Raw genomic sequence first — 23,889 nt, 5'->3', positions numbered from 1 at the left:
GAAGAACCCTGCTATGGACTGACCTGACCATTCCACGGACCTTAATCTAATTGAGCATAATTGGGAGATCATGTCTCATTCCACACATCAACACCATGGTTCACCAAAGACTGTCCAAGACCTGACTGATGCTTTAATCCAGGTCTGAGAGGAAACTATTCACCATCTCCTCAGGAGCATTCCCATGCGCTGTTGGGAGGTCATACACACACTTTTTAGCCTCATTTTGACTTGTCCTGATGAATCTCCACTGATTTTGGAACAACCGGTATTCTATGTTTTCACTTTCATTTTGAATACAATTCCAAAACCAGATCTGGATGAGATCATTTTAAATTGAAATTTTATTCTCAATACATTTGAAACACCCATCAGACCAAGACTTGTTATTACTACTCCTCTTTCTGATCAATTCCCTCAACCTCGTATGGAACATTTTCTCAATTGTTATCTAGGCTGTATTATTTTATTGTATTATCGTTCTTTTTTTTTAGCAGTGTACATTACCACTCTTTTTTCTCAGTTTTGTCAAAACATGTTCAACACCTAGTTCATAAATGTTGCTATGCGTTTTTTGTTTTTTTAGGTATAGCCTAGTTTCAAAGCACGATTAAATGCTGGATGCAGGTGACGCCGTAAGATTATTCAGGATTTCAGGTCATTTTTTGTCAAACCCGAGTCGGACGGAGAACCCTGAATTGCGCCTGCGCTAGGGCGACAGCAAATTAGAAGACGGAATGTATATCTAGCGAATTAAAAGACGGCACATTTACAATTAACAAATCCCCGATCACAACAAAAGACAAGTGACACCGCAATAACCAATCAGAATCCTACATCGCACTTGAATGAGGCGTGTCAACTTTCCGAATGGGGCGTCAACGATTTGAGCTCATCGCTACTAATGATTGGCGGCTGTATCACTTGAACCAATAGGTGTGTACGAGGGTTTTCTAGGCCGACAAGCTCCATTGTGGCTCCATCCGGGAATTATTTCAGCGTGTCATGTGAACCAAAATGACCGGTGCCTGACTTTAGTTTCGTCGGCCGTCGTGCCGCCCTAATGAATGACAGATTCGACTACCAATAGAAGTCTGGGATTGCTATTGGCAAGGACCAATCACATCTGAGCACAAGCAAATATATTCCATAGAATGCAAGAATCAACTGTTCAAATCCTGCAAAACAGAAGCCACTGGAAGACAGTTTTCAGAGGCCAGATTGATTAACGCTCTCCGATATTAGTAACTTTCCACCGTTTAGCAAAACGTGTGGCGCGTGATCACTGACGCGACTGACTAGCATAACAACTAGCTGTCAACATATGAAGTGACATCGGCAGGCGAACTTTTAGAGCGACCGAGCTTGTTTTTCTTCACTGTAAACTCCCTCAACCAGGCCAATAGTTTGTGTTTTGGACGAGAGGACAGACTGGCTCATATGGTGGAACTCGTGACTAACTTTCATCGCTAATTTAGCAAATTGTCAGACTGACTCAAACCCCGTCCCTTCTCGTTTTCCTGACAGAACATTGTTAGATTTTTTTTTCCCAAGCGCCAGTCGCATACGTGAATCTCTTTGACTTGGTTTACATTTGGATGACAGTTGTCTCTGATGAGAGTCGAGCATCCATTGCTACTGAAAGTGTTAGCCAGAGCCGCTAAAAGCTAGTCTCTACCTGAACCACATCCGCTGACATTTTCGGAACAGCATTAGGGGGAGAACGCAAGTGTCTTGCTTTGTCTCGTGGCACATTTAAAGTTTTCTCCAACCCGTTGACACTAAGTCGGAGCGTTAAACACTTTGCCTTCAAATAACCGCTAGCAGAGCAGTTTGAGAAAGCTTCTGTGTGGACGAAGCGTAGTTTGTTCACCCATTGGATTGTTTTAAAATCCGTGATTGTTATTGAACATGACAGCGATCGGAATGGTGCAGATGCTGATCGAAGCAGCCGAGTATCTTGATCGCAGGGAACGAGGTAAAGTATCAATTTTATTTTCGTTTGTTTTGGATTTATGCATTGGAAATGTGAAGCGACACCCCTCCCCCTTTATGTGGCGTGTTTGTGCCCCTCTCGTATTAAAACAACGACGATACCATGCATCTCTGCTTTAATTGATTTTACATAAAGCACCCGCGCATTTGATCGCTTCGTGTATTTTGCAAAGCATTGCAGTATGTATCGCTCACCCTCGAAATATCTTTATAGCAATTTCATGCATGTGTATACGATTACTGTAATAAAAAAGCTTAATCCTAAAAGTCCCTCTTGGGGTGCATACTGCACATTTTTCACATCTAATTCAGTATTGCAAAATTCAATTTGATATGTCCATAGACATTGTTTTTATTATAGCCCCTCCTTTCCTGCTGTTGTGGTTTCCTAGTGGGGTTTATTCCAGTTCAAGATGACATCATTGTCCAGGCTAAGGGGAGAAAATACAGCATAAATAAAGATGTGATGTGTAATGCTCTAATTGTGTTTTTACCCACGTTTAAAATATGTTAAATGAATGCTAAAGAGGTAACAAAAATACTGTGCTCTGTGATTTTGTTTGACCCAATGGTTGCTTTATGTGTGCTTGCAGAAGCTGAGCATGGCTATGCCTCCATACCGCCCTTCGTCAGCAGTCGAGAGAGGGAAAGTTTGAAAAGGAAAAGCAAAAGCAAGAAAAACATAAGTAGCAGGTAAAAACTATTTTTTTTATTCTTCAACAAGCATCCCATCATAACGCCCCTGCACAGTAAATCTTTCATTCCCCACCAAATTATTTTTCAATTACCACCTATTAAGTTATTGTGGTCGTATTTTGACAGTTCTCAATCGATTCACTGCATTTACCTTCTGACACAGGGATTTTGGTCATGTAGTACTTAGCATGTATGCCACAATCTAGATCAGGGACGGGCAACTCAAATTATGTAGGGGGCCACAATTTATCATCAGCTGTACTGAGGGGGGCCGGGGGGCTACATCGGATCACACACTCCTAACCAGATGTATGACAAAAATAGCATTTCTAATATGGCCAAAATATGTACATGTTTTTTTTCATTGAATCAGTGTACTGCACAGTAACTCAATATATTTCATGCTCAATGCATGTATAAAATTACCAGCCTTCAACAACATATTTAGAACTTGAACAGTCAAAAAATAAACACTTAGTGCAAAAGGCTCTTGTGCATAAAAAACAACATTCAAGGACAGCACAAAACTGCTGAACAGCAAACCAACATTAAGTACAATAACTCAGTTTGTTTGTTATTATTCAGGTAGCATGTATGTCCTGTTCATCACATTTGTAGTATAGGGCAGTATAAGTACACCTAAGTGATGTATGCAATCTAGCGGTGAATGATGATATTACAACTCCAAACAATACAGTTGACTCCCTCACAGGTGATGGAGACCGGGCCGGACTGTGAATAGCAAAAGTCCTCATTTAGTTAACGATTATTGAAACACATAGAAAAAGATTTTTTTCCATGTATTTTGGGGCTATGAAAAAAAACGATGTTCTTTATGGTAGAGCTGTGATGATAATTCGATATTGATATGTGTCACGATAGTTGGGTGATTGATATCAATACAAAATGGTATCTATAAATTATCGATCTTAAAAAAAAAAAAAAAACGGCGCAGCTTCGACCTATCACTGCCCAACTCGTCATAACCTGAGGCTTAACGCATGCGCCGCTGAGCTAGTGTGACTCAAAACAAACAATAAAAACAGGTGGGGAAAGGTGGACTTACAGGCCGACTTGAGGAAACATCCCTCAGTTCCATCACACGGAGGAGAGAGCCAGGCTTGCTTAATAGTTAAGCCGCTAACAAGCACCCTCCCCGGACATGCACAGGCGAATCGGCTCGTAGCTCCATCACACGAGAGCTCCGGAGAAGCGAGGTGGGCGTACGTAGCAGTTAAGCCGTTAACAAGCACCCTCTGTGAACACGCACTGGACGAAACGGCCCGTAGTTCCGTCGCAAGGGAGGCCGGCGTGCATTTGACTTTTTTTCTAGTTAATTTTGAAGGTTAAATGTTACATTTTAAAATTCAACAAATTGGAATTCAGCCCTTTTCCCTTTTTTATTCTCAATAGTAAAGAAAAAAAATGAGAAGAATAATTCGATATATATCGATATCGACCGATATGACATACATTCGTCACAATATTGTTTTCAGCCATATCGCCCAGCCCTACTTAATGGTACGCTAACAGAATGTAGTGTCTATTCTGGATTAAGGAGGCATTAGTCAGTGAACTCACGTTTATTAACTACCTAAACAGTGTTTGTTTGTCCGTGTTTGACATCGAAGCAGAAAGACCTCACATTCTCTCTGTCACAGAGTGATGTGTTCATTAACTGGGAAATACCAGTACTCATAGTAACCGAACATATTTGCTACAAGCCCTCTTTGGCATCACATAACAATAAAACACAATTAAGTTTGTTGTAATATGCTACGTTCTGCTGTAAAAAAAAAAGTATGTTCCTCTGAATATTATTCAAATAAGGATTTTTTAAAATCTTTTTACCTTCTGCATTGATTTTGTAAATCAATTTACTACTATTAAATTATACATACCAGTGAAGAAAAGCAAAACATTTTGTATCAAGGTTCATTAAAAACAAAATTTAAAACCAATGCAAATGTTTATTTTAGTCTTCTTTAGCACAGTGCATTTTCCTAATTTACTACCGTATTTCACAACTTCTTACAATTTGGAAAAATAAGGCTTAGTGCCCAAGAAGATTGAAATTTGTTTTCAAATATTTATTTTTGTCTTCATCGATAGTTTTGTAGTATTAGTGCAACTCTGCATTGTGTATGGTTTTGGTTCCATTTAAAAAAAAAAAAAAACAAGCAGCAAAGTTGAGTCAATGTTGAATGTTGTATCTTCTTATTAATTTCTACATTCCTCTAAAGGAGGCATCACCAAATTGCGGACCGCGGGATGGTTCGGACCGGACCCATGGCCAATCTATGATGAATTTTTTTCAGGGCGCATTCGCAAACGTTGGGGCTACAATTCTAGTAAATACGGAAAAGGCGTCACTGATTTGAGCCAATCAAATCTTTTGTTTACGATCCACTGCCAATTGCGCAGCAGACCGGAAAAGAGTGCTGCTGACAGTATGCCTTGCTAAAAAGTTAGCGAGGTCGATGCGTCTTGTTTGAAATGAATGGACGGAGAAATTTAGTTTCGTTCTGGCTGCAGCCCATTCAAAACCAGTGTGCATCATATGTTCCGAAACCGTCGCAACATTGCGAAGCGCCACTTCGAAACAAAGCACCGCCCTTTTGTGCACAGTTATCCGCTGACGTTTGATGTGAGCGCATGCAAAAACATCGAACTTCGAGTGCAGTACAACAGATTTTTACATTTTCGTTTACATCCCAGCGGCATTCAAAACGAATGTTCACTAAAAGTATCATGGATTTTGAGGAAACATAAAAAAACATTCAGCGATGGGGAAGTTGTGAAGGAGTGCTTAAATGTGGTTGCACAAACATTATTTAAAGGAAAACACAAAGCCCAGATGTGTGAAATAATCTACCAAATCCCAATGGACCTGACTCCGTTGCAACCCAGATTTAAGTCACTGGCAGGGCAGTCACAAACTAATTTTTCTCATTAAGAGAAGTTAAAAAAATATTCAAAAGAAAAAGTGGTGTCAAAGCTCATTTTGAATTAGTTTTTCATGAGGACAGCCATTTTTATTGTGTACTGAACATGTTGACCTGGTTTACTAGGATAATTAGGCTTTCTGTTTTTTTAGGCTGATAACTCTTTGATTTAAAAAAAAAAAAAAAAAAGTAAAAGATGTTAACTCAATGCTTAGCACTTGATATATTTCTGCAGGAGATATTTTACTGTTTTTTTTGGAAGTGGCACCCTTAAATTCCTGGAGCCACATTTTCTTGAATGTGAAATAAACGCCTTATATTTGTTTGACTGGCAAAGGTGTTTAATGGGAACATTGCTAAATATTTCGTATATAAGTGTGCTCTGTTGAAAATGACTAAATATTGAAACTATATAAAAATGTGAACATAGGCTAGACATTTCGGGAAGTTGGACTTTGGTTCGGATCTTTTAATTGGAAGGAATTTTCGTAGTGGACCTCTGTGACTTTTAATTGAATACCTCTGCTCTAAAGAATTCAAGCTGTAAACTAATTATGGTTGTATGAGAGCAGCTGCATCCTCGTGCGATATACCACAATTTACACATGATCCGATTAGTCGACTAATCGTGTCTACTCTTGGTGATTAGTTTGCTACCAAAATAATCGTTTGTCGCAGCCCTATTCTGAATACAGCCACATCTCCGGTGATAAGAGGGTGTGAACACAGCCACATTTTACCTATTTATTTTTCGACACCACAAAATCCTGGCGTTTGAAAAGGGGTGTGTAGACTTTCTAAATCTATTGTCTGTGTCTGTTTAGTTTGTGAAGAGTCTTGTCTCTTTATTGCGCTTGATGGAATCACGCAGTGACAGCTGCAAACAAGTGCCTGGCTGAGGGCCACTGACCACTTGTTAAGGCGAAGTGGGTCAGTCAAGGTGACTGCGGGAGACATTTCAGCGACGGGTAGTCATTCCCGACGACTCGATCACCTCAACGTGACTGCTCGAACATAACGTACAGTCATTGTGTGGACTGAATTCTGGGCTGATATGTGTTGCAACTGCACATCTCAGTTTAATGCTGTCATGAGATCGGATTCCTGTTCAGCACTCATCATGTGGTCATTGGCAGATTTTTGTTCATGTTTAGGTTCTTTGTCTTGCTGGAAAGTAAACCTCCCTATCGAGCTGGGAAAAAGTAATCAATTTGTTTGTGATAACCACAAAAATTGGTCAAAGCAAAATACACGTCTCAAAACTTGTATTTAAAAATAAATGTAAAAAAATTGCACAACCAATTTTCAAGTAATCAAGTGAATAATCAATAGGATCATCGATTCCAAACAGATTAATTTTTGGCAGCTCTACCGGTGTCCGTCTCAAGTTTTTTATAGACTCCAAATAGTTTTCTTCCAAAATGACCCTCTATTTGCCTGCATCCATCTTCCCATCAATTTTATTGGTACAGACTGGTCATAATTCATTTTCCAGCATTTGATTAGTCAGTGTGTATTAGGAATAAAAGTAAAAACCTCAATGGCATCTGATGTCCTGAAAAAAGGTTTAAGCCGATTAAGTATCAAAACAATGACATACCCTGTATGCAGCCGTATTGGACATTGTGAACCGCTTTGTGTTAGCCCTGTGACGGGATGTGTGCTGTACACTAGACTGTTCATTTCTGACTTTAAGGGGAAAAAATGTAAGAAACATTAACAGCGCAATTGCTGACAATGCAGTCAGCATGTGAGCCTCCAGTGTGACTTCTATCACAACTATATGTCTGGAACAAATAACCCATTATCACCAAAATGGATGTGCGCAAGTGTAGGCATGTGATAATAACGATCTGAAAATGGAACAAAACTTGGAGTATATTGGATGGTAGTCGCGTGTTAAGGTTGCCTGTCAATACTGCCACATACTGTAAAGGAAGTGCAAAAGTATCTAGTCAATGCACCGCAATCAAACAGTCAGAGATAGTCTTGAATATCAATATTTTTTTAACAGAAAAACACAACCCTTAAAAGTTTTAATGCAAATAAATAAAATAGACTCAAACAAACATTGTAGATTTGTGCTGTCATAGCAAAGTGAAAGCGATGTCTTCTGGTTCCGCCTCCTCAGCCAATCACAATCCCCGTTGAGATACAATACAGTACAATACAACTTGATTAATATAGCGCTCACGCATATATAGTCAAAGCCATCCTCTCAAAGAAACCCCCTGCAAACAAACACTCAAGACAGGCCGGTCGCGTTTCTGTCAGTAGACAGCAAAACGGGTGTCCGTCTGTGATAGAATGAGAGGTCTCTCAGTACTTGACCCGGTGAGCAGCGATTACACTGACGGACGAAAACCCACTTCTGTCAGTGCTTTTTCATTAGTTTCCCGTCCATCGTCAATCGTCTGCAAAACAGGCGTCCGTCAGTCTAACGGTATGCACACCTCTGTTATTAGGTATTTGGTTATAATTATACTAAAATCAAACGGTCAGCGCAAAGCTGTCACTCACTCACTGATTGATGCAATATATATTTTGTAATATCTTATATGTAGTCAGTGTATTTGCATATTCACCAGGATGATCAAAAGTTGATGACAGAAATATCATGCGACCAACATTAATTCACTTTGGTGGTCTCCATTTGACTTTGTTTTATTAATTGCTGCCACTACTGTATAATTTTGGGACATTTTACTGTGATTTGCTTCTGGCTGAAGAGAAGTCTTTGGCTGTCTTCCATTCAATAAAGAACCAAGTGTGGAGAAAACTAGAGTTACTGGACATGGTTGAAATGTCTCAAACGTGCACGTCATAGTGCCAAAGATGAGTGATGATGTATTATAAGTTTGTTGTGCTTTCCAGTCATGAGCTCTAATCTTCACAGCATCTTCTAACAGTGACTATTTCAGATGTGTTCATTCATTCATTCAGTGATCCAAGCCGCTGATTATTGATCATTAAATGTGCCTTATATTATTATTTTTTAAACCTGAACATGACATTCTGATTTCTTGAGGGGATTGGCAATGCTATTAAAATTACTAATGTCATGAAATGTGCAGCAGAGTAAGTGAATTCATTAAGAATTCCTGTGTTAGTCGAGGCTCCTCCATTGCCTGTTGTTTTTCCGAGGGGTAGATGTGTGAGTGGTGGGGGATGGGAGAGTGCATGTGCATGTGCATGTGCATGTGTCAGTTATAGTGCCTTTCCCATCCCTTGTCATGCGTCTCTTTTTTTCCTCTCTCTCGCTTTCTCTCTGTTAACCTCTCCCCTTACCTCCCCCACCTCTCTGTGTCCTCCCTACTAGGTTCCCACTCTTGACAGGGTGAGCATCAGCTTCTTTATTACATAGATGGAGGGAGAGAGTCCTCCCCCACCTCCCACTTGTACATACAGTACACTCTATTGTATGCAACTGCATCGCATTATGAGAATTGTGTCCTTGTGGAGCAGGTAAATGGACTTCTTTGCATGCTAGCTAGCAACCCTGAGAAGTTCATTCATCATTTTGGCCATCAGACTATTACAACATTACGCTGATTTCTTTCTTTAAAAAAAACCAAAGTGCTCAGTCCAGTTCACAGTCAAGTGCACATAAACTAAGCATTGTTATAGGCTGGTGGCTGGGACCGACCCGGTAATACACCCGCCGTTTTTACATATAATTTTATATATTTACGCCCAAAATTCCCCCACCCCATCCCTTCCCCCCGCTTCCAATTAAGCTGCAAAACGTTGTGTGATTTTTGTTAAACAGGATTGTGTGTATCTACTGAATTTAATTATTTAATTACCCTAACTTGTAATCTAATGTAGTTACTTTTTGCAATCAAGTAATCCGCTAAGTAAGTTCCCTTTCGATGGTAACTGTGGCAACGCTGGCAGGATATGTAAGAGATCTGGAGACATAGACAAGCTTTTCCACTGGGCAGGTAGTGTGAAGAATCTCTGTGAGTGACAGCCCTGTCCACTCGGCTTCCTTGGTCAAATGAACAACTCTCATATTTATGTATACCTAAGAACAGTGTTTCCCAATCTTTAATGAGCCAAGGCACACATTTCACTTCTGTCATCTTGTGGAAGAGCATTTTATTGTTCTGGCTGTTAGGTTTATTCATTTAATTCTTTTCAAGTTCGGCGGGCCGGATTAAAACATTTAACAAGGCCGCCTGTGGCCCCCGGGCCATAGTTTGCCCACGCCTGCCATACATAGTTGGCATGGATAAATTAACAAAAGCGTTAACATTGGATAATTTGCCCTGAAATGATCAGATGATCTCAGAACACTAATTTGCCACAGCACACTGGTTGAAAGCAGAGCTGTGCTTTATGGTCACAATTGCATCTGCCAATATTTTTTTCTAGATATCACAATAATTATATGAGTATGGGTTTAGTGTAAGCTAAGCATTTTTTAACCAAAAAAAAAAGCACAATACGAATCCTAAAGGATATGGGAAGTGTATTTTTTTTTTTTAAGAACTTACTAACATTAACATTCAGCAGTAAATTTACTGCAGTTGTTTTCATGCTAAATAATAGTTTTATACTACAACAAAAGTGTTTGTTGTGTTGGCTTATTTACATGTGTTAACTACATCATGTGTGTGTTGTTCCGTATCAATTTGTCCATGCACAACCCTAATAAAGCTAAATGGTTCACAATTTGAATAGACGTGTTGTGTCGCTTGGGAAAAGAAATAACCAGTCACTTGCACATGACAATTAGTGTGTATGCATTAATGTAATATTACACGGGGATGTGATGTGGATTCCCAGTGATAGCTTTTTTTTTTTTTAAATTTTGTATTTTTTTTTAGTCCACAAAAAGATAGTGGCACTCAACGAAAACACCCATTGTTACAGACAAAGGACATGAGCGATAATCATGAGGAAAGTTTGCCTATGTTGAAAGGCAGGTTCACTGTGTGACAAGATTATTGAAATTATCCAAATTTTGATGTTAAAATCTTAACTATTTTGATTTTGATACAATGATGATATGTCGTTCCATCCCAAGTTGGAAGCCCAAAAACATTTTATTGTGTTGCTGATTAAGCTGTAAACTGTTTTACTTACCCTTAAGTACACAATCCCTTTGCAAAGGGTGTATGCGCAATTGTAAAAAGTCAACAGTGTGTAACTTCATTTACTTGTAATCCAATTTTAAAAGCACAGTCCAGACAGTCCATCTTCAAATGCCGGACCGTGGTCCTAGTTCAGACCGATTCGAAGTCTCATGCTGTCCGATGGTCATTTGACATTAAATTAAGATAAAGTACTCTGTGCGTGATTGACTCAGAAATGTGTGTTTTTAAGAATGGAAGTTTTTCTATTCTTCTGGAAGCTGACTCAAACATTGTTACCTATATGTTGCGATACCGCGGCTTCTATTAAAAAACGGGAACTTTCCTAACAAACTCGAAAGATAGATAAACGGAGAGCCCAGTACAGTTGTTCGATGCATCTGCTAAGCCAACAAAGCCCTGAATAGTTGCCCTGAGTGGCATGGTTGTTTATGCACTAAACATAAGGTTTTGTTTTAGAAATGCGTGTCAATCGTGTAGCTGGCGAGATCTTACTTGAAGGCTAAATTTGTTTTTGTTTTCACTTGATTTGTGCTACCTGTTCCAATTTACTTGAATGTTGGGATACTTGTGTTGCTTGCTTCAAGTTATTTCCCAGCCTTTCTTCTTTTTGAGTCGCAGGCATCAAAATACAGTTTCTACTGAAATGTAAGCCTGAATCATTTATGCTTGTGGGAGTTATTGGCGTTTTGTTTTTTTAAATGATAACCATTTTAAAACTTGAGATGTATGTTAAAAAAAGCACGTAGTATTTCTGAGTTTTGGGAAATACTTTTTTTCATATTAATGCTTTGGTGTCTTTTAGGAGGATCAAAATAATTAGATTTTATAGTACAGGCAAAATTACTTAGTTCATGGAACAAAAATTAGTTTGAAAGGTTGGTTATGCAATGGCACATGAGCCAGCAACTTCACAGTTTAGCGGTTGCGGGTTCAAATCTGAGGTTTGGTGTTCCTGTGTGGAATTTGCATGTTCTGCCCATGCCTAATTGGGTTCACTCCGGTGCTTCGGTTTTCTCCCACATGCCATAAACATGCATATTATGGCAATATATGAATATGCAAAATTTTCATTGCTGTTCATGCTTGGTTCTCTTTGTGGCGTGTGATTGGCCAGCGACCACTCCTGGACACACTCCGCCTCTTGCGTGTCACTGACATTCATCAAAAAAGTTTGAGGTTCACAGCTTTGCCCTTAGAAATCCTTGAAACTGGACCCCTCCCATTTTTAATGACTGATCCCTGGTATCGATGTAGCTAAGATGCCCCAGAACATAACTGATCTTCCTCCCATTTTTCATAGTAGGGACATTGGTGTTTTCCGACATTCCACACACCTTAGTTTGATTTGTCTCTGTTATCAAATCGTTCTGTTGGTACTATTGTTTTTGTCTGGGCCTATTTCATTGGTTAGTTACAGGTAGGGCTAGGTTTTGATTCAGATTTGCCAAACTGATTTGATTTACAAGATTAGATTTGCGATTCAGTAAAGGATTTCATGCAATGCCAATTTTACTTTCATTTGGAAGATGTTCTCAGAAGAAGCAATGCTGTAACTTGGTGCATTAATTAAAATTTGAATAACTATATTAGGAATCGAACCAAATACAGTTCCAGTAATCATGTATGCTTTATTGAACATGACCTGTTCAAAACAATAAATAATAATTGAAATTAATTCCAACCACAGAGCAGGCAAAAAAGTAAATTGATGACATTCAAATTCCTGTGACTCTTTTACAAAGTTTCAATTCAATGGTGTATTTGTATTTTTTAAAAACCCCCAAACTTTAACTGCTTCCCCCATGTTGTCTTAATAAGCTACTCTCGCGTAACGTAATAAGTCACCTGAATTTATGGGAATAAGACATATTAGGACATTGATTTATGATTGATTAATTTAATTTACATTTTTTTTTTTTTTTTAAACCCAGCTGTAGTTATAGTCTCCAGGACACCCATGGCCAGATGTGGGAGTGAATCACTTATGTGCAATTCACAATTAAGTCTGAAGTTGTATCCTTCAAGTCTCAAACAACTCCCAAGTCACTGCAGGAAAAAAAAACCAATCATCAATTTTAACATTTTCAACAACACAATCCTTTTTTTTTTTTTTTTTTAGCAGAGATGGCGTTTCTATGTCCCTAAACATATTTCTGATGCTGTTACCAGACGTGTCTTTACTTTTTTGTAGCGCATCAGGTTTTTGTGATATTTAGTTTTTTTGTTTTTAATTTTGACAGAGAAGCAACAACAATTTTCTCCATGTGTTTCGACTTGAATCTCAATTCGAATTTGTGCATACCTTGGAGTTGGACTTCACAAGAAAATTATTAATTGAGGTAAATTTTGGAAGAGGCCAACAATTGCTCCCACTAAAAAAACGTCAGTCCTCAAATTATATTTACAAAGAAATATCTAGAGCAGAGTTACTGGAATGGAGGGATGAGTCAGTCAATGAAATCAAGTCTGAATGAGGCCTACAATTCTTGTGCCAGCACTGTTATGTCACAAGCGGCTGTTGGAATTAATTTTCAGTTGGAGGGTGCCAGTGCAGTGAGCGCACCTAAAGATGATACCCCCAGTGCTGCGTGCATGCACGCTATGAACATTTAGTTCCACTTCAAAGGTCCTTCACTTGACCTCAGGTGGTGGGACAGACGGCCTCCCTCGGGCTACGTTGAGTCTTAGATTGTAAAGGTGACAAAAACATTGTGTTTACACAGTACATGTGCAAGTACAAATTTGAGTCCCCTGAGTGGGGGGAGCAGAGTCTAATTTTGGACAAGGGATCAGGGGGTCTGCTCGAGGTGGTGGTGTGAATTGAGAATGCAGAAATATCTCCTTCCTTCTCTCAGACCACCACCACACTTTTTGAATAGCTCAAGCAAATTATCACAAATAATATTTACCAGAGTCACTAATGCACATCTATTGATTTGAATATGTTCAGTTTTGTAATCCCCTTTAAAGTACATAATTGCACCTTGTGCTTTATTTGTGCTACCCAACGCACGCACACACACACACACTCAGGCAACATTAAGGGGCATAGTCTTGCTTAATGTTTCTTTTTACATTTACTATTTTTGCTGTTTGCCCACCTCCTCACATGTTCAATTACGGTCTTTAAAAAGCAGACGTTTTCTTCACCGAATCAACTCTAGGCTTTACAAAATTCCTTTGTGCATTTTCCTTGGTACTCACATCAGCCTACTCTGACTGCCACAACCTCCCACATAGTTTTTTTCTCACTCTCCTCCACAGCATGCAGTTAGACTGCAGTAATTACACACAAAGGGGGTTACCCTGTTATGTTTGGTTGCTCATGTTTTCCTTTCTCTCCACAGGTCTACTCACAATGAAATGGAGAAGAACAGGTATGTAAGCGTTCATCTATTTCAATTACCTTGTGTAATCCTGGATTGTACACATTGAACAATGTGCTGTTCCTCCACCCATAAGAACATCCAATTTCTTCGCCCGTATCTGTCCAATGCAATCTCTTTAAAGACGCGCCGAAACCTTGGACTGTCAATCAGTGATTACTGGTTTCTTACATTTCCAAACATTTTTATATACTTTAAAAGCTCCATTTTCTTATGACTGGACGACAAATCTGAATAAAACAAAAATTCATAGTCACAAGGCATAATTGCAGTAATGAAAGCTCATATGCTCTATTGTATCATTTGTATGCACACTGAACCTTCTGTAAAAGTAGTCTTAGCTGACATGAAGTTCTTCTTTAGTCCATGAGTATTTGAGCTGAACAACACCAGTGCTGGTTGCAGCCAAGTAGTTGCTTCATTTGTATCAAGATACAATTGATCAATAATCAAGTCCACGCTACAGTTCGATTTCTCAATCATTGACTGAATCTAAATTACGCCTATTCGGGTAACTTGGCATCTTGTTAATTTTTAAACATGAAAAAAAGTTCATACTGTATATTCAACTTTAATTAGTCATCTGAATATACTTTAATTAGCAACATGCTTCCATGTGTGTGTTTAAATGGCTTAGCAACCACATCCACATCTCTTTTTTTTTTTTTTTTTTTTTTTTTGAAAACGCCAGTTTCTCCCAACTAATCATGAGAGTTACTGCGAGGTGTCAAACGACAAAAGCATGATTTATTTTCTGGCATGCGCCACGCTGACCTAGTTGTAGTTTTTAGCTAGCCTTTAGCTGATGGAAGACAAATACTTTTGTGTTGCAAGGGGGCAGTTCTGTTTTCACAGAGATGCTACGGCACAGATCTCTAGCTTTTGTCTGTGTTTTTCGTATTTTCAGCCATTGACACGATGGCCTTTTGACACTTAAACCCGAATAACCTGTCTCTGAAACATCTACTCTTCTTTTTCAGTAGCTCGGACAGTGTTGTTAACAGACATTGGCCACACCATGTTATGTCACAAGGCAGGCTTTTTTTTTTTTTTTTTTGCATGGTGGACTTTGGAGATCAGATGTTAAACAGACTGCCGGTTTCATTCATACAACACTGTCTGTACTACTTTGTATGTGCTTTCTTAATCATTATTTATTATGTCTAACTAGTTGAGCCAAGACCAGACGATGCTCAGATTGTGCAATTGTGCTTAATGTTAAGATCGCTTAGTGCATAGTTAACTTTAACTACACTCAAATTGCATATTGCCATTACATTTAGTATATCAGCTCATCCAGGCTTGAGATGCAGAAAATACTTTTCCACAGTACTGTAAACTCTTTGAAAAAGTCTCCCACCCACTAAGGCTCACACATGCACACTGGCACGCACACAGTTTTTGTGAGGCCGCAGACGGAGGTGTGTGTTGCATAACAGCCGGGTCAGTCAGTCTCAAACACCCACCAGACCTTGGCAACTACCAGAACTATCATTTGTTTGAAATACATGTCATAGAACAGATGGGCAGATTAATCAACTGACTAGTGCAGATATTGTATGTCTGATGATAGATTGGTACTGCCGGGTTCGAAATAGGGCTGCCAAGATTAGTCAACTAATCACGGCGATGAGCCAAATTGCCGATAATTAATTTACGTAGTCGACGTTACTTAGTCAGATCTTTGCGCTAGTTAATTGTTCTGCCCAACAAAATTCTAATTTAATCTAAGTTGAACAATCAACTATAGTCTAAAGAAATATTAGTACTAAATAGTACTTTTTTTTTGTTTTTTCTCATTCCTCAACATGCAAAAATCAGATCCTGTGTAACTCTGCCTTCAATTTTTTTCCCTTCTGCCTTCAGGCGGGCACACCTACGACTGTGTTTAGAGCGACTGAAATCTCTGGTTCCTTTGGGTCCAGATGCCAACAGGCACACAACCCTGAGCTTGCTGATGAAGGCCAAAGATCACATCAAGGTGCTTGTGGTCATGTTTCGCTCATTTAAAAGATTGCTTATCTGCTCTTCAAGTGTTTCAGATCATAATGCGGCATCATTACATCGAGTTAAATCATTAAAATGAAGGACTGTAGGCATATTTCCACCAAACGGTACGTCCAGTTTGGCGCAATGCATAGTTCTGATTAGTAAATCATGAAGTGCACGATACCATACTGTACCATACAGTACTGATTTTGGTGCATTTATAATATTTTTTCTTTCCTCTCGTTCACTATGCAGAAGTTGGAGGAAAGTGACAGAAGAGCCCAGCACACCTTAGAACAGTTACAGAGAGAGCAGAGACATCTGCAAAGGCGTCTGGAGCAGCTCGGTGTGGAGAGAATCCGCATGGACAGCACTGGCTCCACCGTGTCCTCTGACAAATCCGACTCTGACCAAGGTCACTTATGCGTGCAATTCTTTCATTTATTTTTTCTTTGACGGGTGCAAAATTCTTGCTTGAACGATTACTTATTTTATTAAAAACACTTTTGCACCTACAGGGTTAAGTTAAACTTTTCACCCACACTTCCTCTCAACCTTTGAATTGAATTTAAGACTATTCTTATGAGTTCCATGCCACATTTTTATTTTTATTTATTATTATTTTTTTTTTACAAGCATTGATGTTCCTTCATCGTGTTTGGCCAATAACGTGAGTTGAAAATGCCAGGATGTCCTTCTGGCTATTCTGGTTGGTATTAAATGCCTGGTATCTAGCATGGCTGTTTTTCTATTGGTATTAAATATGTTCCAAAAAATGCTTTTCTCCTTCATTTTAATTTTGAAACCAGCTTTCCTCTGATGGTTAGTTGTCTATCTAGGCATCTTGTGGTTGCCATCTCAGGTCTTATAATTATTATTGTCGTGAAGCAGATTTCACCAAAAGTTGGCAACTCGCACCTTCACGTTGAGTGATTTGACTTTGCCTTGAACGGCCACAGCCTGTATATGTTTTTAGCGGTCCTTCTAATGACTCTCAATTTCTTCCCTGTTGCCCACAGAGGACCTGGATGTGGATGTGGAGGGAACGGACTACCTGCTGGGTGATCTGGAGTGGAGCACCAGCAGCGTGAGTGACTCAGGGGACGAGCGGGGAAGCCTGCGCAGCAGCTGTAGTGATGAGGGCTACGCCAGTGCCAGCCTGCGACGCCTGCAGGTCACTCAGGAGAGGGCCAAGCCGCCGGCCTGCAGCCTATAAACATCACTGGTCTCTGGTTCATCCCCACCCCACTTCACCAATCCCGTTCCAAGAATGTTTTGCCACACCCTGGTCATATTCCCACCTCAACTCCTCCTCCCCATCCCAACCGGGACTAACCCATTTGTGAGGCCTCTCATCCAGCCAGGCCTCTGCAGATTTTGTGCCCCATAGTGACTTCTCATCCTGACCGAGCGCCTGGGAGAAACCCACCCACAGCCGGCCTGTCATTGTGTAACGGTCATTTGGTGTTACACACTCTGCACTAATCAAATGAGTTGGTCCTCTTGTCCCTCCGTCCATCGCAAATGCAACTTTCAGCCAGAGAATGTTACTTTACAATATCCCACTGCCTCCTTTTTTATGTCTCAAGAGGTATGGAAAGCATTTACGAGATTTCACAGACAAAAACACACACTCCATCATTGCTTCTTGATGCCCAGTAAGATGGTGCTCCAATAAGTTGTGCTACCAGTGGGCCTTTGTATCTGCCCAGCTCACCACGGTCAGTCATCTGTTTTTCTGTAAACATAAACATGTCAACATTGCTTAAAAAATAGAACTACCCCTCCCTTTCGTATTTCAGAAGCCATCGAAAAGGTGTTTAAAAACGTTTTGAAGGTCAGACGATCGAAGAGCAATATGAGTCTCACTTACAAGGCATCATCACCCTGACATATTTGGTACACTCCTGGCGTTTTGGGTCGATGCTTTCTGCCAGTCTCAGACGACTGTGTTTTTCATATGTATGTACGTGTGTCCGTGTGTCTATTTTTGCCTGAATCTGGCAGTGGCAGTGGTCACCCGTCAGTTTCTACGACCAGCCACCTGGCCTGTTTGCGGAATGTTTTGGCAGGGGCTGGGGCACTATTATCCACTACTTCTTGACCAGGTCTTACCTGGGACGGAAAAGTCGACCTACTGAGCGCAGTCGAGAAGCTGAAGAACATTCCACGATGTAGAGAGATAGGCAATTGAAGGCTAAAAGCATTCTTTTTCTTTTGTTAGATTTTCCTGCCATCAGCTTTCAAAAAGAAAAGTCACCCTAAAATTGAATGTCTGTTTTACTGTGAGTACCAACCAAAAGAGGACTCAATTCTGTGTTAATGCCTGAAAGACCCTCTCCTTTGTCTTGCCTTGATAGCTATTTATTGTTTTTAAAGAAATGTATATCTACAGTAATGTAAATAGTTTAGAGATGTTTATCAGAAGTATTTATTAGATCTGATACTGCTAGAGATGAATATAAATATATATTTAGTTCTACATAGCCTCTGTTCTTCTCGTGAAGTTTTATTGAGATTTTCACGTGTAGTTTGTTTGCACAGCCTAGTCAATCCATAGAATACTTAGAAATGTCTCTTGTGCCTCAAGGCTTTGTGTCCGTCGGAAAGTTTGGCACAGATCTCGTCGAAGATAAAATGTTTCCATGTGGTTGATGGTGCTTCGTTCTTCTTCAATACTAGATGAAAAAGTCGATATAAAAATAATAAAACAGAAAAGTTGGTGGCCTGGGTTAGGGTGGCGGTGGCGGCAATAGCAGTTGTGTGGCTCCTTCCAGGTGTAACAAAAAAAGTCCTGGGATATTTCATCTTATTTGGTCAGGCAGACGTGCATGGTGAGGATTGCAGTATGTTTTGAATGTAGATGTCCTCCATCCTGCAGCCAGCATGTCCACTTAGTGCCAACAGCGTCCACCCTTCTGACCCTCACCACAGGTACACAAAAATGAATCTATAGGGGGGACAAAATCACAAAAATAGAAGTTTTCTGAGTGTGGGATGCTGCTTTTTTTTTCTTTTGTCAACTTTAGGCTTCAAACAGAGAACTGTGTGGTGATGTTGTGAAGAGGATGTTCAGGGACGTGTTGAAAAGTGGAGTTTGTGCATGTAGTGTGTGTGTGTGTGTGTCGCCACTGGACAATTGATTGTGTGCATCTCGATAAAGTCACGACAAACTGTCCTCCAAATCTGGATTTGCAATGGTCATCACGAATGCTTTATTTCAAGTCAAATTTATTTATAGAGCGCTCAATCACAAGAGTCTCAAAGGGATTCACATGCCCACAGTTGTCAAATATTAACGACTTCCTCTGATCTTAACCGCACAGGAAGTCAAGGAACAACTTAAGAAATAAAAAAGTCTTGAGAAGGGACCATATTATTTTGGTGAAGTTTCAACATTTGAATCTGACGGGTCTATCCTGATATGTATTTATTATTGTTAAACTGAAAACTGGGGCCCACAAGCAGCCATTAGCCATAGTGGAACTGCACAAGTTTTATTGAGATGAAAATAATCCATTGGCCAAGTGTTGTTATTTTATCACTGTCTTCAGAGAGTTATTGAAAGGGATAGAGTAATGGCAGTTTTAGAAAATAGAAAAACTCTTGATTTGTTTCGTTGTATAATGATAAAAGGTAAACTTGTCTGCTTGAAGAAAGATTCACGTGCTAACCTAAGCATTTCATTTCTCCTCTGTTTCTCCATCCATGGCCTCGTCTTCTGCCAATCTGCATGTGTGAGCCTGACCCCGAGTCCCCCCACCCCCCAAACACACGCACACGCCACTGGCATATGTGGTTCAGGCCAGGCAGGTATGTGGTGGATGGAGAGTTTCAGAACCTGGTGCTTTCAACATCTGCCTAAAGAACAACCAGTTATTTAAGCTAAAGGTTTCAGCCCTGATGGATCACGTGTTCATGTTTGTAAGTTATTTGATTTGTGCAAATGTTGTGGCTAGTATTGCCTTAAACTGACATATAATGTAAAAACCCAACAAAAATGTACATGTTTGAGTATGATCTGTTGAACCGTAAGACTAATTATTTTGAGGCGTGCTGTCATGCATTAACACAGCAAACACACACACGCAGACATTTCATCATTATGCCATAAATATCTTGTCACCTGATGCTGCCTTTCTTCTATGGTAGCTCATTTCTTCTGTATGTTCTGAATCAACCTAAAAGTGCACATTTCATGCACTTCATTTTTAAGAATTGGACAACTGAAACAATTTACAATCTGCGGCTGCAATTTATATTTGCCAGAGAGCATAATAAATCAATTTGAAACCCTTGGTTATCTACCTGGTACCTTGACCCTGTCTTGAATGTTTCATGACACAGACAATACTTTCCTGAGTTCTAAGGGCTTAAAAAAACAATACCAATGTTTTTTTTGCTGCGCATGTAATGAATAATCCCTTCGAAGCGATGGGTTGGGATGAGCAGTGATGAGGAGGTTTTTGTACAACACACGAAAGACATGGCAAGCTGGTTCTCACCAGTGTTTTCAGAATTATCTACTTGGCAAATCCAAGGTTTGCACGATCACGGCCATCTGACTACTGTACACACAAAGCCAGCGCAAAGGACGATGGGGGGGATGGGCGTGTTGAAAGGATGCTTTTTTTTTTCCCCCCTTCAGGAGCGGTCGAAATGCTCAGTGAGGTGGCCGCCATATAAGAAAATGACTTCCTTTTTAGTCGTGAAAGCTCCGGAGCCAACTTCTTGGCCTACATTGTTAGTAAGTGTGAATTAAATTTAGTTTTTGTTTTTTCACATCCATCATTTACAGCTGCACTAAAATACAGTTTAGTCAAGTTTTATCTCTTGATAGCTTTTGTTAGTTGGCTGAAAAGGAAGTCATTCACAAACAGACTCTGAAACAGATCAGTATGGTGACAAAATCCACCGGTATGTGTTAAGTAACTGTCATAGACAAAGTTATGCAAGTTGTATATTTATTTAGAGGTGTGTTTGTGTCGGTCTCTTGTGTGCAAGAGTAAGGGACAAACTTGGCCTCTCTCAGTGTCTTTTGTTGCCAAATAAGCACGTCATGTGGCCATCCAATAGCATACACACCTGCAAACACACATGCATTTAGGCACGCACACACCAGTTGGAAGAAACCCTGTTTGCCTTGCACTCAGATATCAATTTATGTAACAGTTCGAGAGCCCTGGGTTTGACTGAGTGAGTCCATGGTCCGCAGTGGCGTGCACATAATCACTTCCTCTACGTGCTAAGTGTCCTCACAACCATGACAAAATTGATCTCATGATTATGTTTGCCTGTTGGCATTTCTTTTACTGTCACGGTTTGTATGCAATCAACACTTCTTTATTAATTTATCAATTTGTCTTTTAAAGACATTTGGGTTGGGATCCTAGTTTTAAGCACATCTGCCACACAGTTCAAGGCTCAAATCTTGGCTCCAGGCTTTTGTAGTTCCACATTCCAAAAACTTGCTTGGAAAGGCCTCTACACACCAATCCACCGTCAGCCGTCATGGCGCGCAACACTAACTAGATGGCGTGTACAGACTTTCCGATGCCGGCTTGGTGTGTTGAGGCCTTTGTTAACTCCGCTTCAGGAAAATGCGACTGGTTATTTGTCTTTATCAGAGGTTTTGGCACAGGCAACGTTGTCGTTATGAATTCCTTCAAAATGCTGTTAAGACTGAGAGCCCACGTATGAATGTGTGATTGCCTTGTATTATCACATAAGCGCAACAAATTGGAAAACTAATTTCGAAATCAAAAGTCAGTAAATTGGTCAACTATTTTACAGGGGGAATGGTACCAAAAAAATCTTGCGATATTTCATATCTCAGTGTTGTTACCAGTGAAGACAATTTGCAAGATATATATATATATATGTATGTATGTATATGTATATATATATGTATGTATGTATATGTATGTATATATATATGTATGTATATATATATATATGTATGTATATATATGTATGTATATGTATATATATATGTATGTATATATATATGTATATTTATATATGTATATTTATATATATATGTATATATATGTATATGTATATATATATATATGTATATTTATATATATATATGTATATATATGTATATATATATATATATATGTATATTTATATATATATGTATATATATATATGTATATTTATATATATATGTATATATATATGTATATTTATATATATATGTATATATATATATATATGTATATTTATAAATATATATATGTATATATATATGTATATTTATATATATATATATTTATATATATATATGTATATTTATATATATATATATATATATATATATATATATATGTATATATATATGTATATATATATGTATATATATATATATATGTATATTTATATATATATATGTATATATATATGTATATATATATATATATGTATATGTATATATATATGTATATATATATGTATATATATATATATATGTATATTTATATATATATATGTATATATATATGTATATATATATATATATGTATATTTATATATATATGTATATATATATATATGTATATTTATATATATATGTATATTTATATATATATGTATATTTATATATATATATATATATGTATATTTATATATATATATTTATATATGTATATGTGTGTGCGTACGTGTAGGTGTGTGTGTGTGGGGGCGGGGCGTGTGTGTGTGTGTATGGCCCCGCGGCCAACCACTGACTCTCCTCTGGCAGTGCAAGCACTGCGGCTGCCCTCTGACTTTGCCATGGCGCCGCAAGACCTGCCCTCACCTTCTGTGTGGCCCCTGGGACGCCCACCAGATTGACCCGCCGAGTACCTTTCATCCATCCTCGAATGAGGATGTCAGCTTTCTTCCATGTCTGAATTCAGCTCTTTGGTTTTTACTTTGAATTTTTGTGTATAAAGACTTTGTCACTCGCGTCTCCTGTCTGCTTCTGGCTTAAAATCCTGCCTGTCCGAATGTGATAATTAGAATTCATCCACAATATCCATGTCTGAATAATGAGTTAGTCTGTTTAGTTAGTCTGTTAGTATTTTTATTTAATTAGTATTTGGAGAAAATGTGCTAGTCTTCATTAGTTTACGGAACAAATTTAAAAATGCACTTTATTTGCTTTTTGAAGTAAACTAGAATGAACAAACCACTGACCTTCCTTCTGTAGCTACGGATTTAAAGCAATACTGATATAGATTTAAAATGAAACCCGAAAAGTCATGTTTGATATTAACTGACAAAGATGAAAATTAAGAACATTATATATAGTTGTAGTCACTTGCATAAACATAAAATGTAGCTTCAGTTTGTTTGGGCATGCTGGAGCATTTCCCAGCCGATACGGGCTGTAGGCGGGGTACACCCTGAACTGGTTGCCAGCCAATGGCAAGGAAATGTTTTTTTCAGTTTTTGTTGTTTCATTAGTTTTCATTAACTATAATAACCTTGGTGCAGTATGAATCCTGGAGATCAGTCCAGGTCCATTTTCTACAACTGTTGTTTTCATTACGCTCCCAGGTATGCTGCATCTTATCCCAGCGGACTTTTTGACTCGTGACGAGAGAGACAATAAAACAAGCTACAAATAATGTAGGCATGTACTCATTTTTAGTAGTACTGCAGTATTTTTAGTAGCATTCCACATTACATCCTATACAATATTTTTCGTAAACTAGATATAGGCTAGAAAAGCAGTGATTTTTTTCTAAGTGTGCCTTTCAACTGAATACTGTAACTGAATAGTGACAC

The 23,889-nt window shown here is 38.8% G+C and overlaps 1 protein-coding gene across 1 annotated transcript; it reads left to right on the top strand.

Annotated features, from left to right (window-relative positions):
* Window positions 1-960: 960 nt before the first annotated feature.
* Window positions 961-20,420, top strand: mxd1 (MAX dimerization protein 1). The gene is made up of 6 exons (XM_088302444.1): window positions 961-1,978; window positions 2,589-2,688; window positions 14,086-14,115; window positions 15,991-16,105; window positions 16,369-16,528; window positions 17,133-20,420. Exons 1-6 carry the CDS (start codon window positions 1,912-1,914, stop codon window positions 17,327-17,329), a joined length of 669 nt encoding a protein of 222 aa, XP_088158570.1. The 5' UTR covers window positions 961-1,911; the 3' UTR covers window positions 17,330-20,420.
* The last annotated feature ends 3,469 nt before the right edge of the window (window positions 20,421-23,889 follow it).

This window comes from Idiotropiscis lumnitzeri, chromosome 1, assembly GCF_059441095.1.
Source record: "Idiotropiscis lumnitzeri isolate Australia: NSW breed Sydney's pygmy pipehorse chromosome 1, RoL_Ilum_1.0, whole genome shotgun sequence".
Lineage (NCBI taxonomy): Eukaryota > Metazoa > Chordata > Actinopteri > Syngnathiformes > Syngnathidae > Idiotropiscis > Idiotropiscis lumnitzeri.
The sequence above is the reverse complement of the archived record's forward strand: the minus strand, read 5'-3'. Positions and strand labels throughout refer to the sequence as shown.

What these genes read in the sequence shown, in the direction of transcription:
- mxd1 (XM_088302444.1), top strand. Translation starts at nt 1,912, where the DNA reads ATGACAGCGATCGGAATGGTGCAGATGCTGATCGAAGCAGCCGAGTAT. An exon ending in AAGAAAAACATAAGTAGCAG is followed by an intron (nt 2,689 to 14,085) that starts GTAAAAACTATT and finishes TTCTCTCCACAG; the next exon opens with GTCTACTCACAATGAAATGG. An exon ending in AATGAAATGGAGAAGAACAG is followed by an intron (nt 14,116 to 15,990) that starts GTATGTAAGCGT and finishes TTCTGCCTTCAG; the next exon opens with GCGGGCACACCTACGACTGT.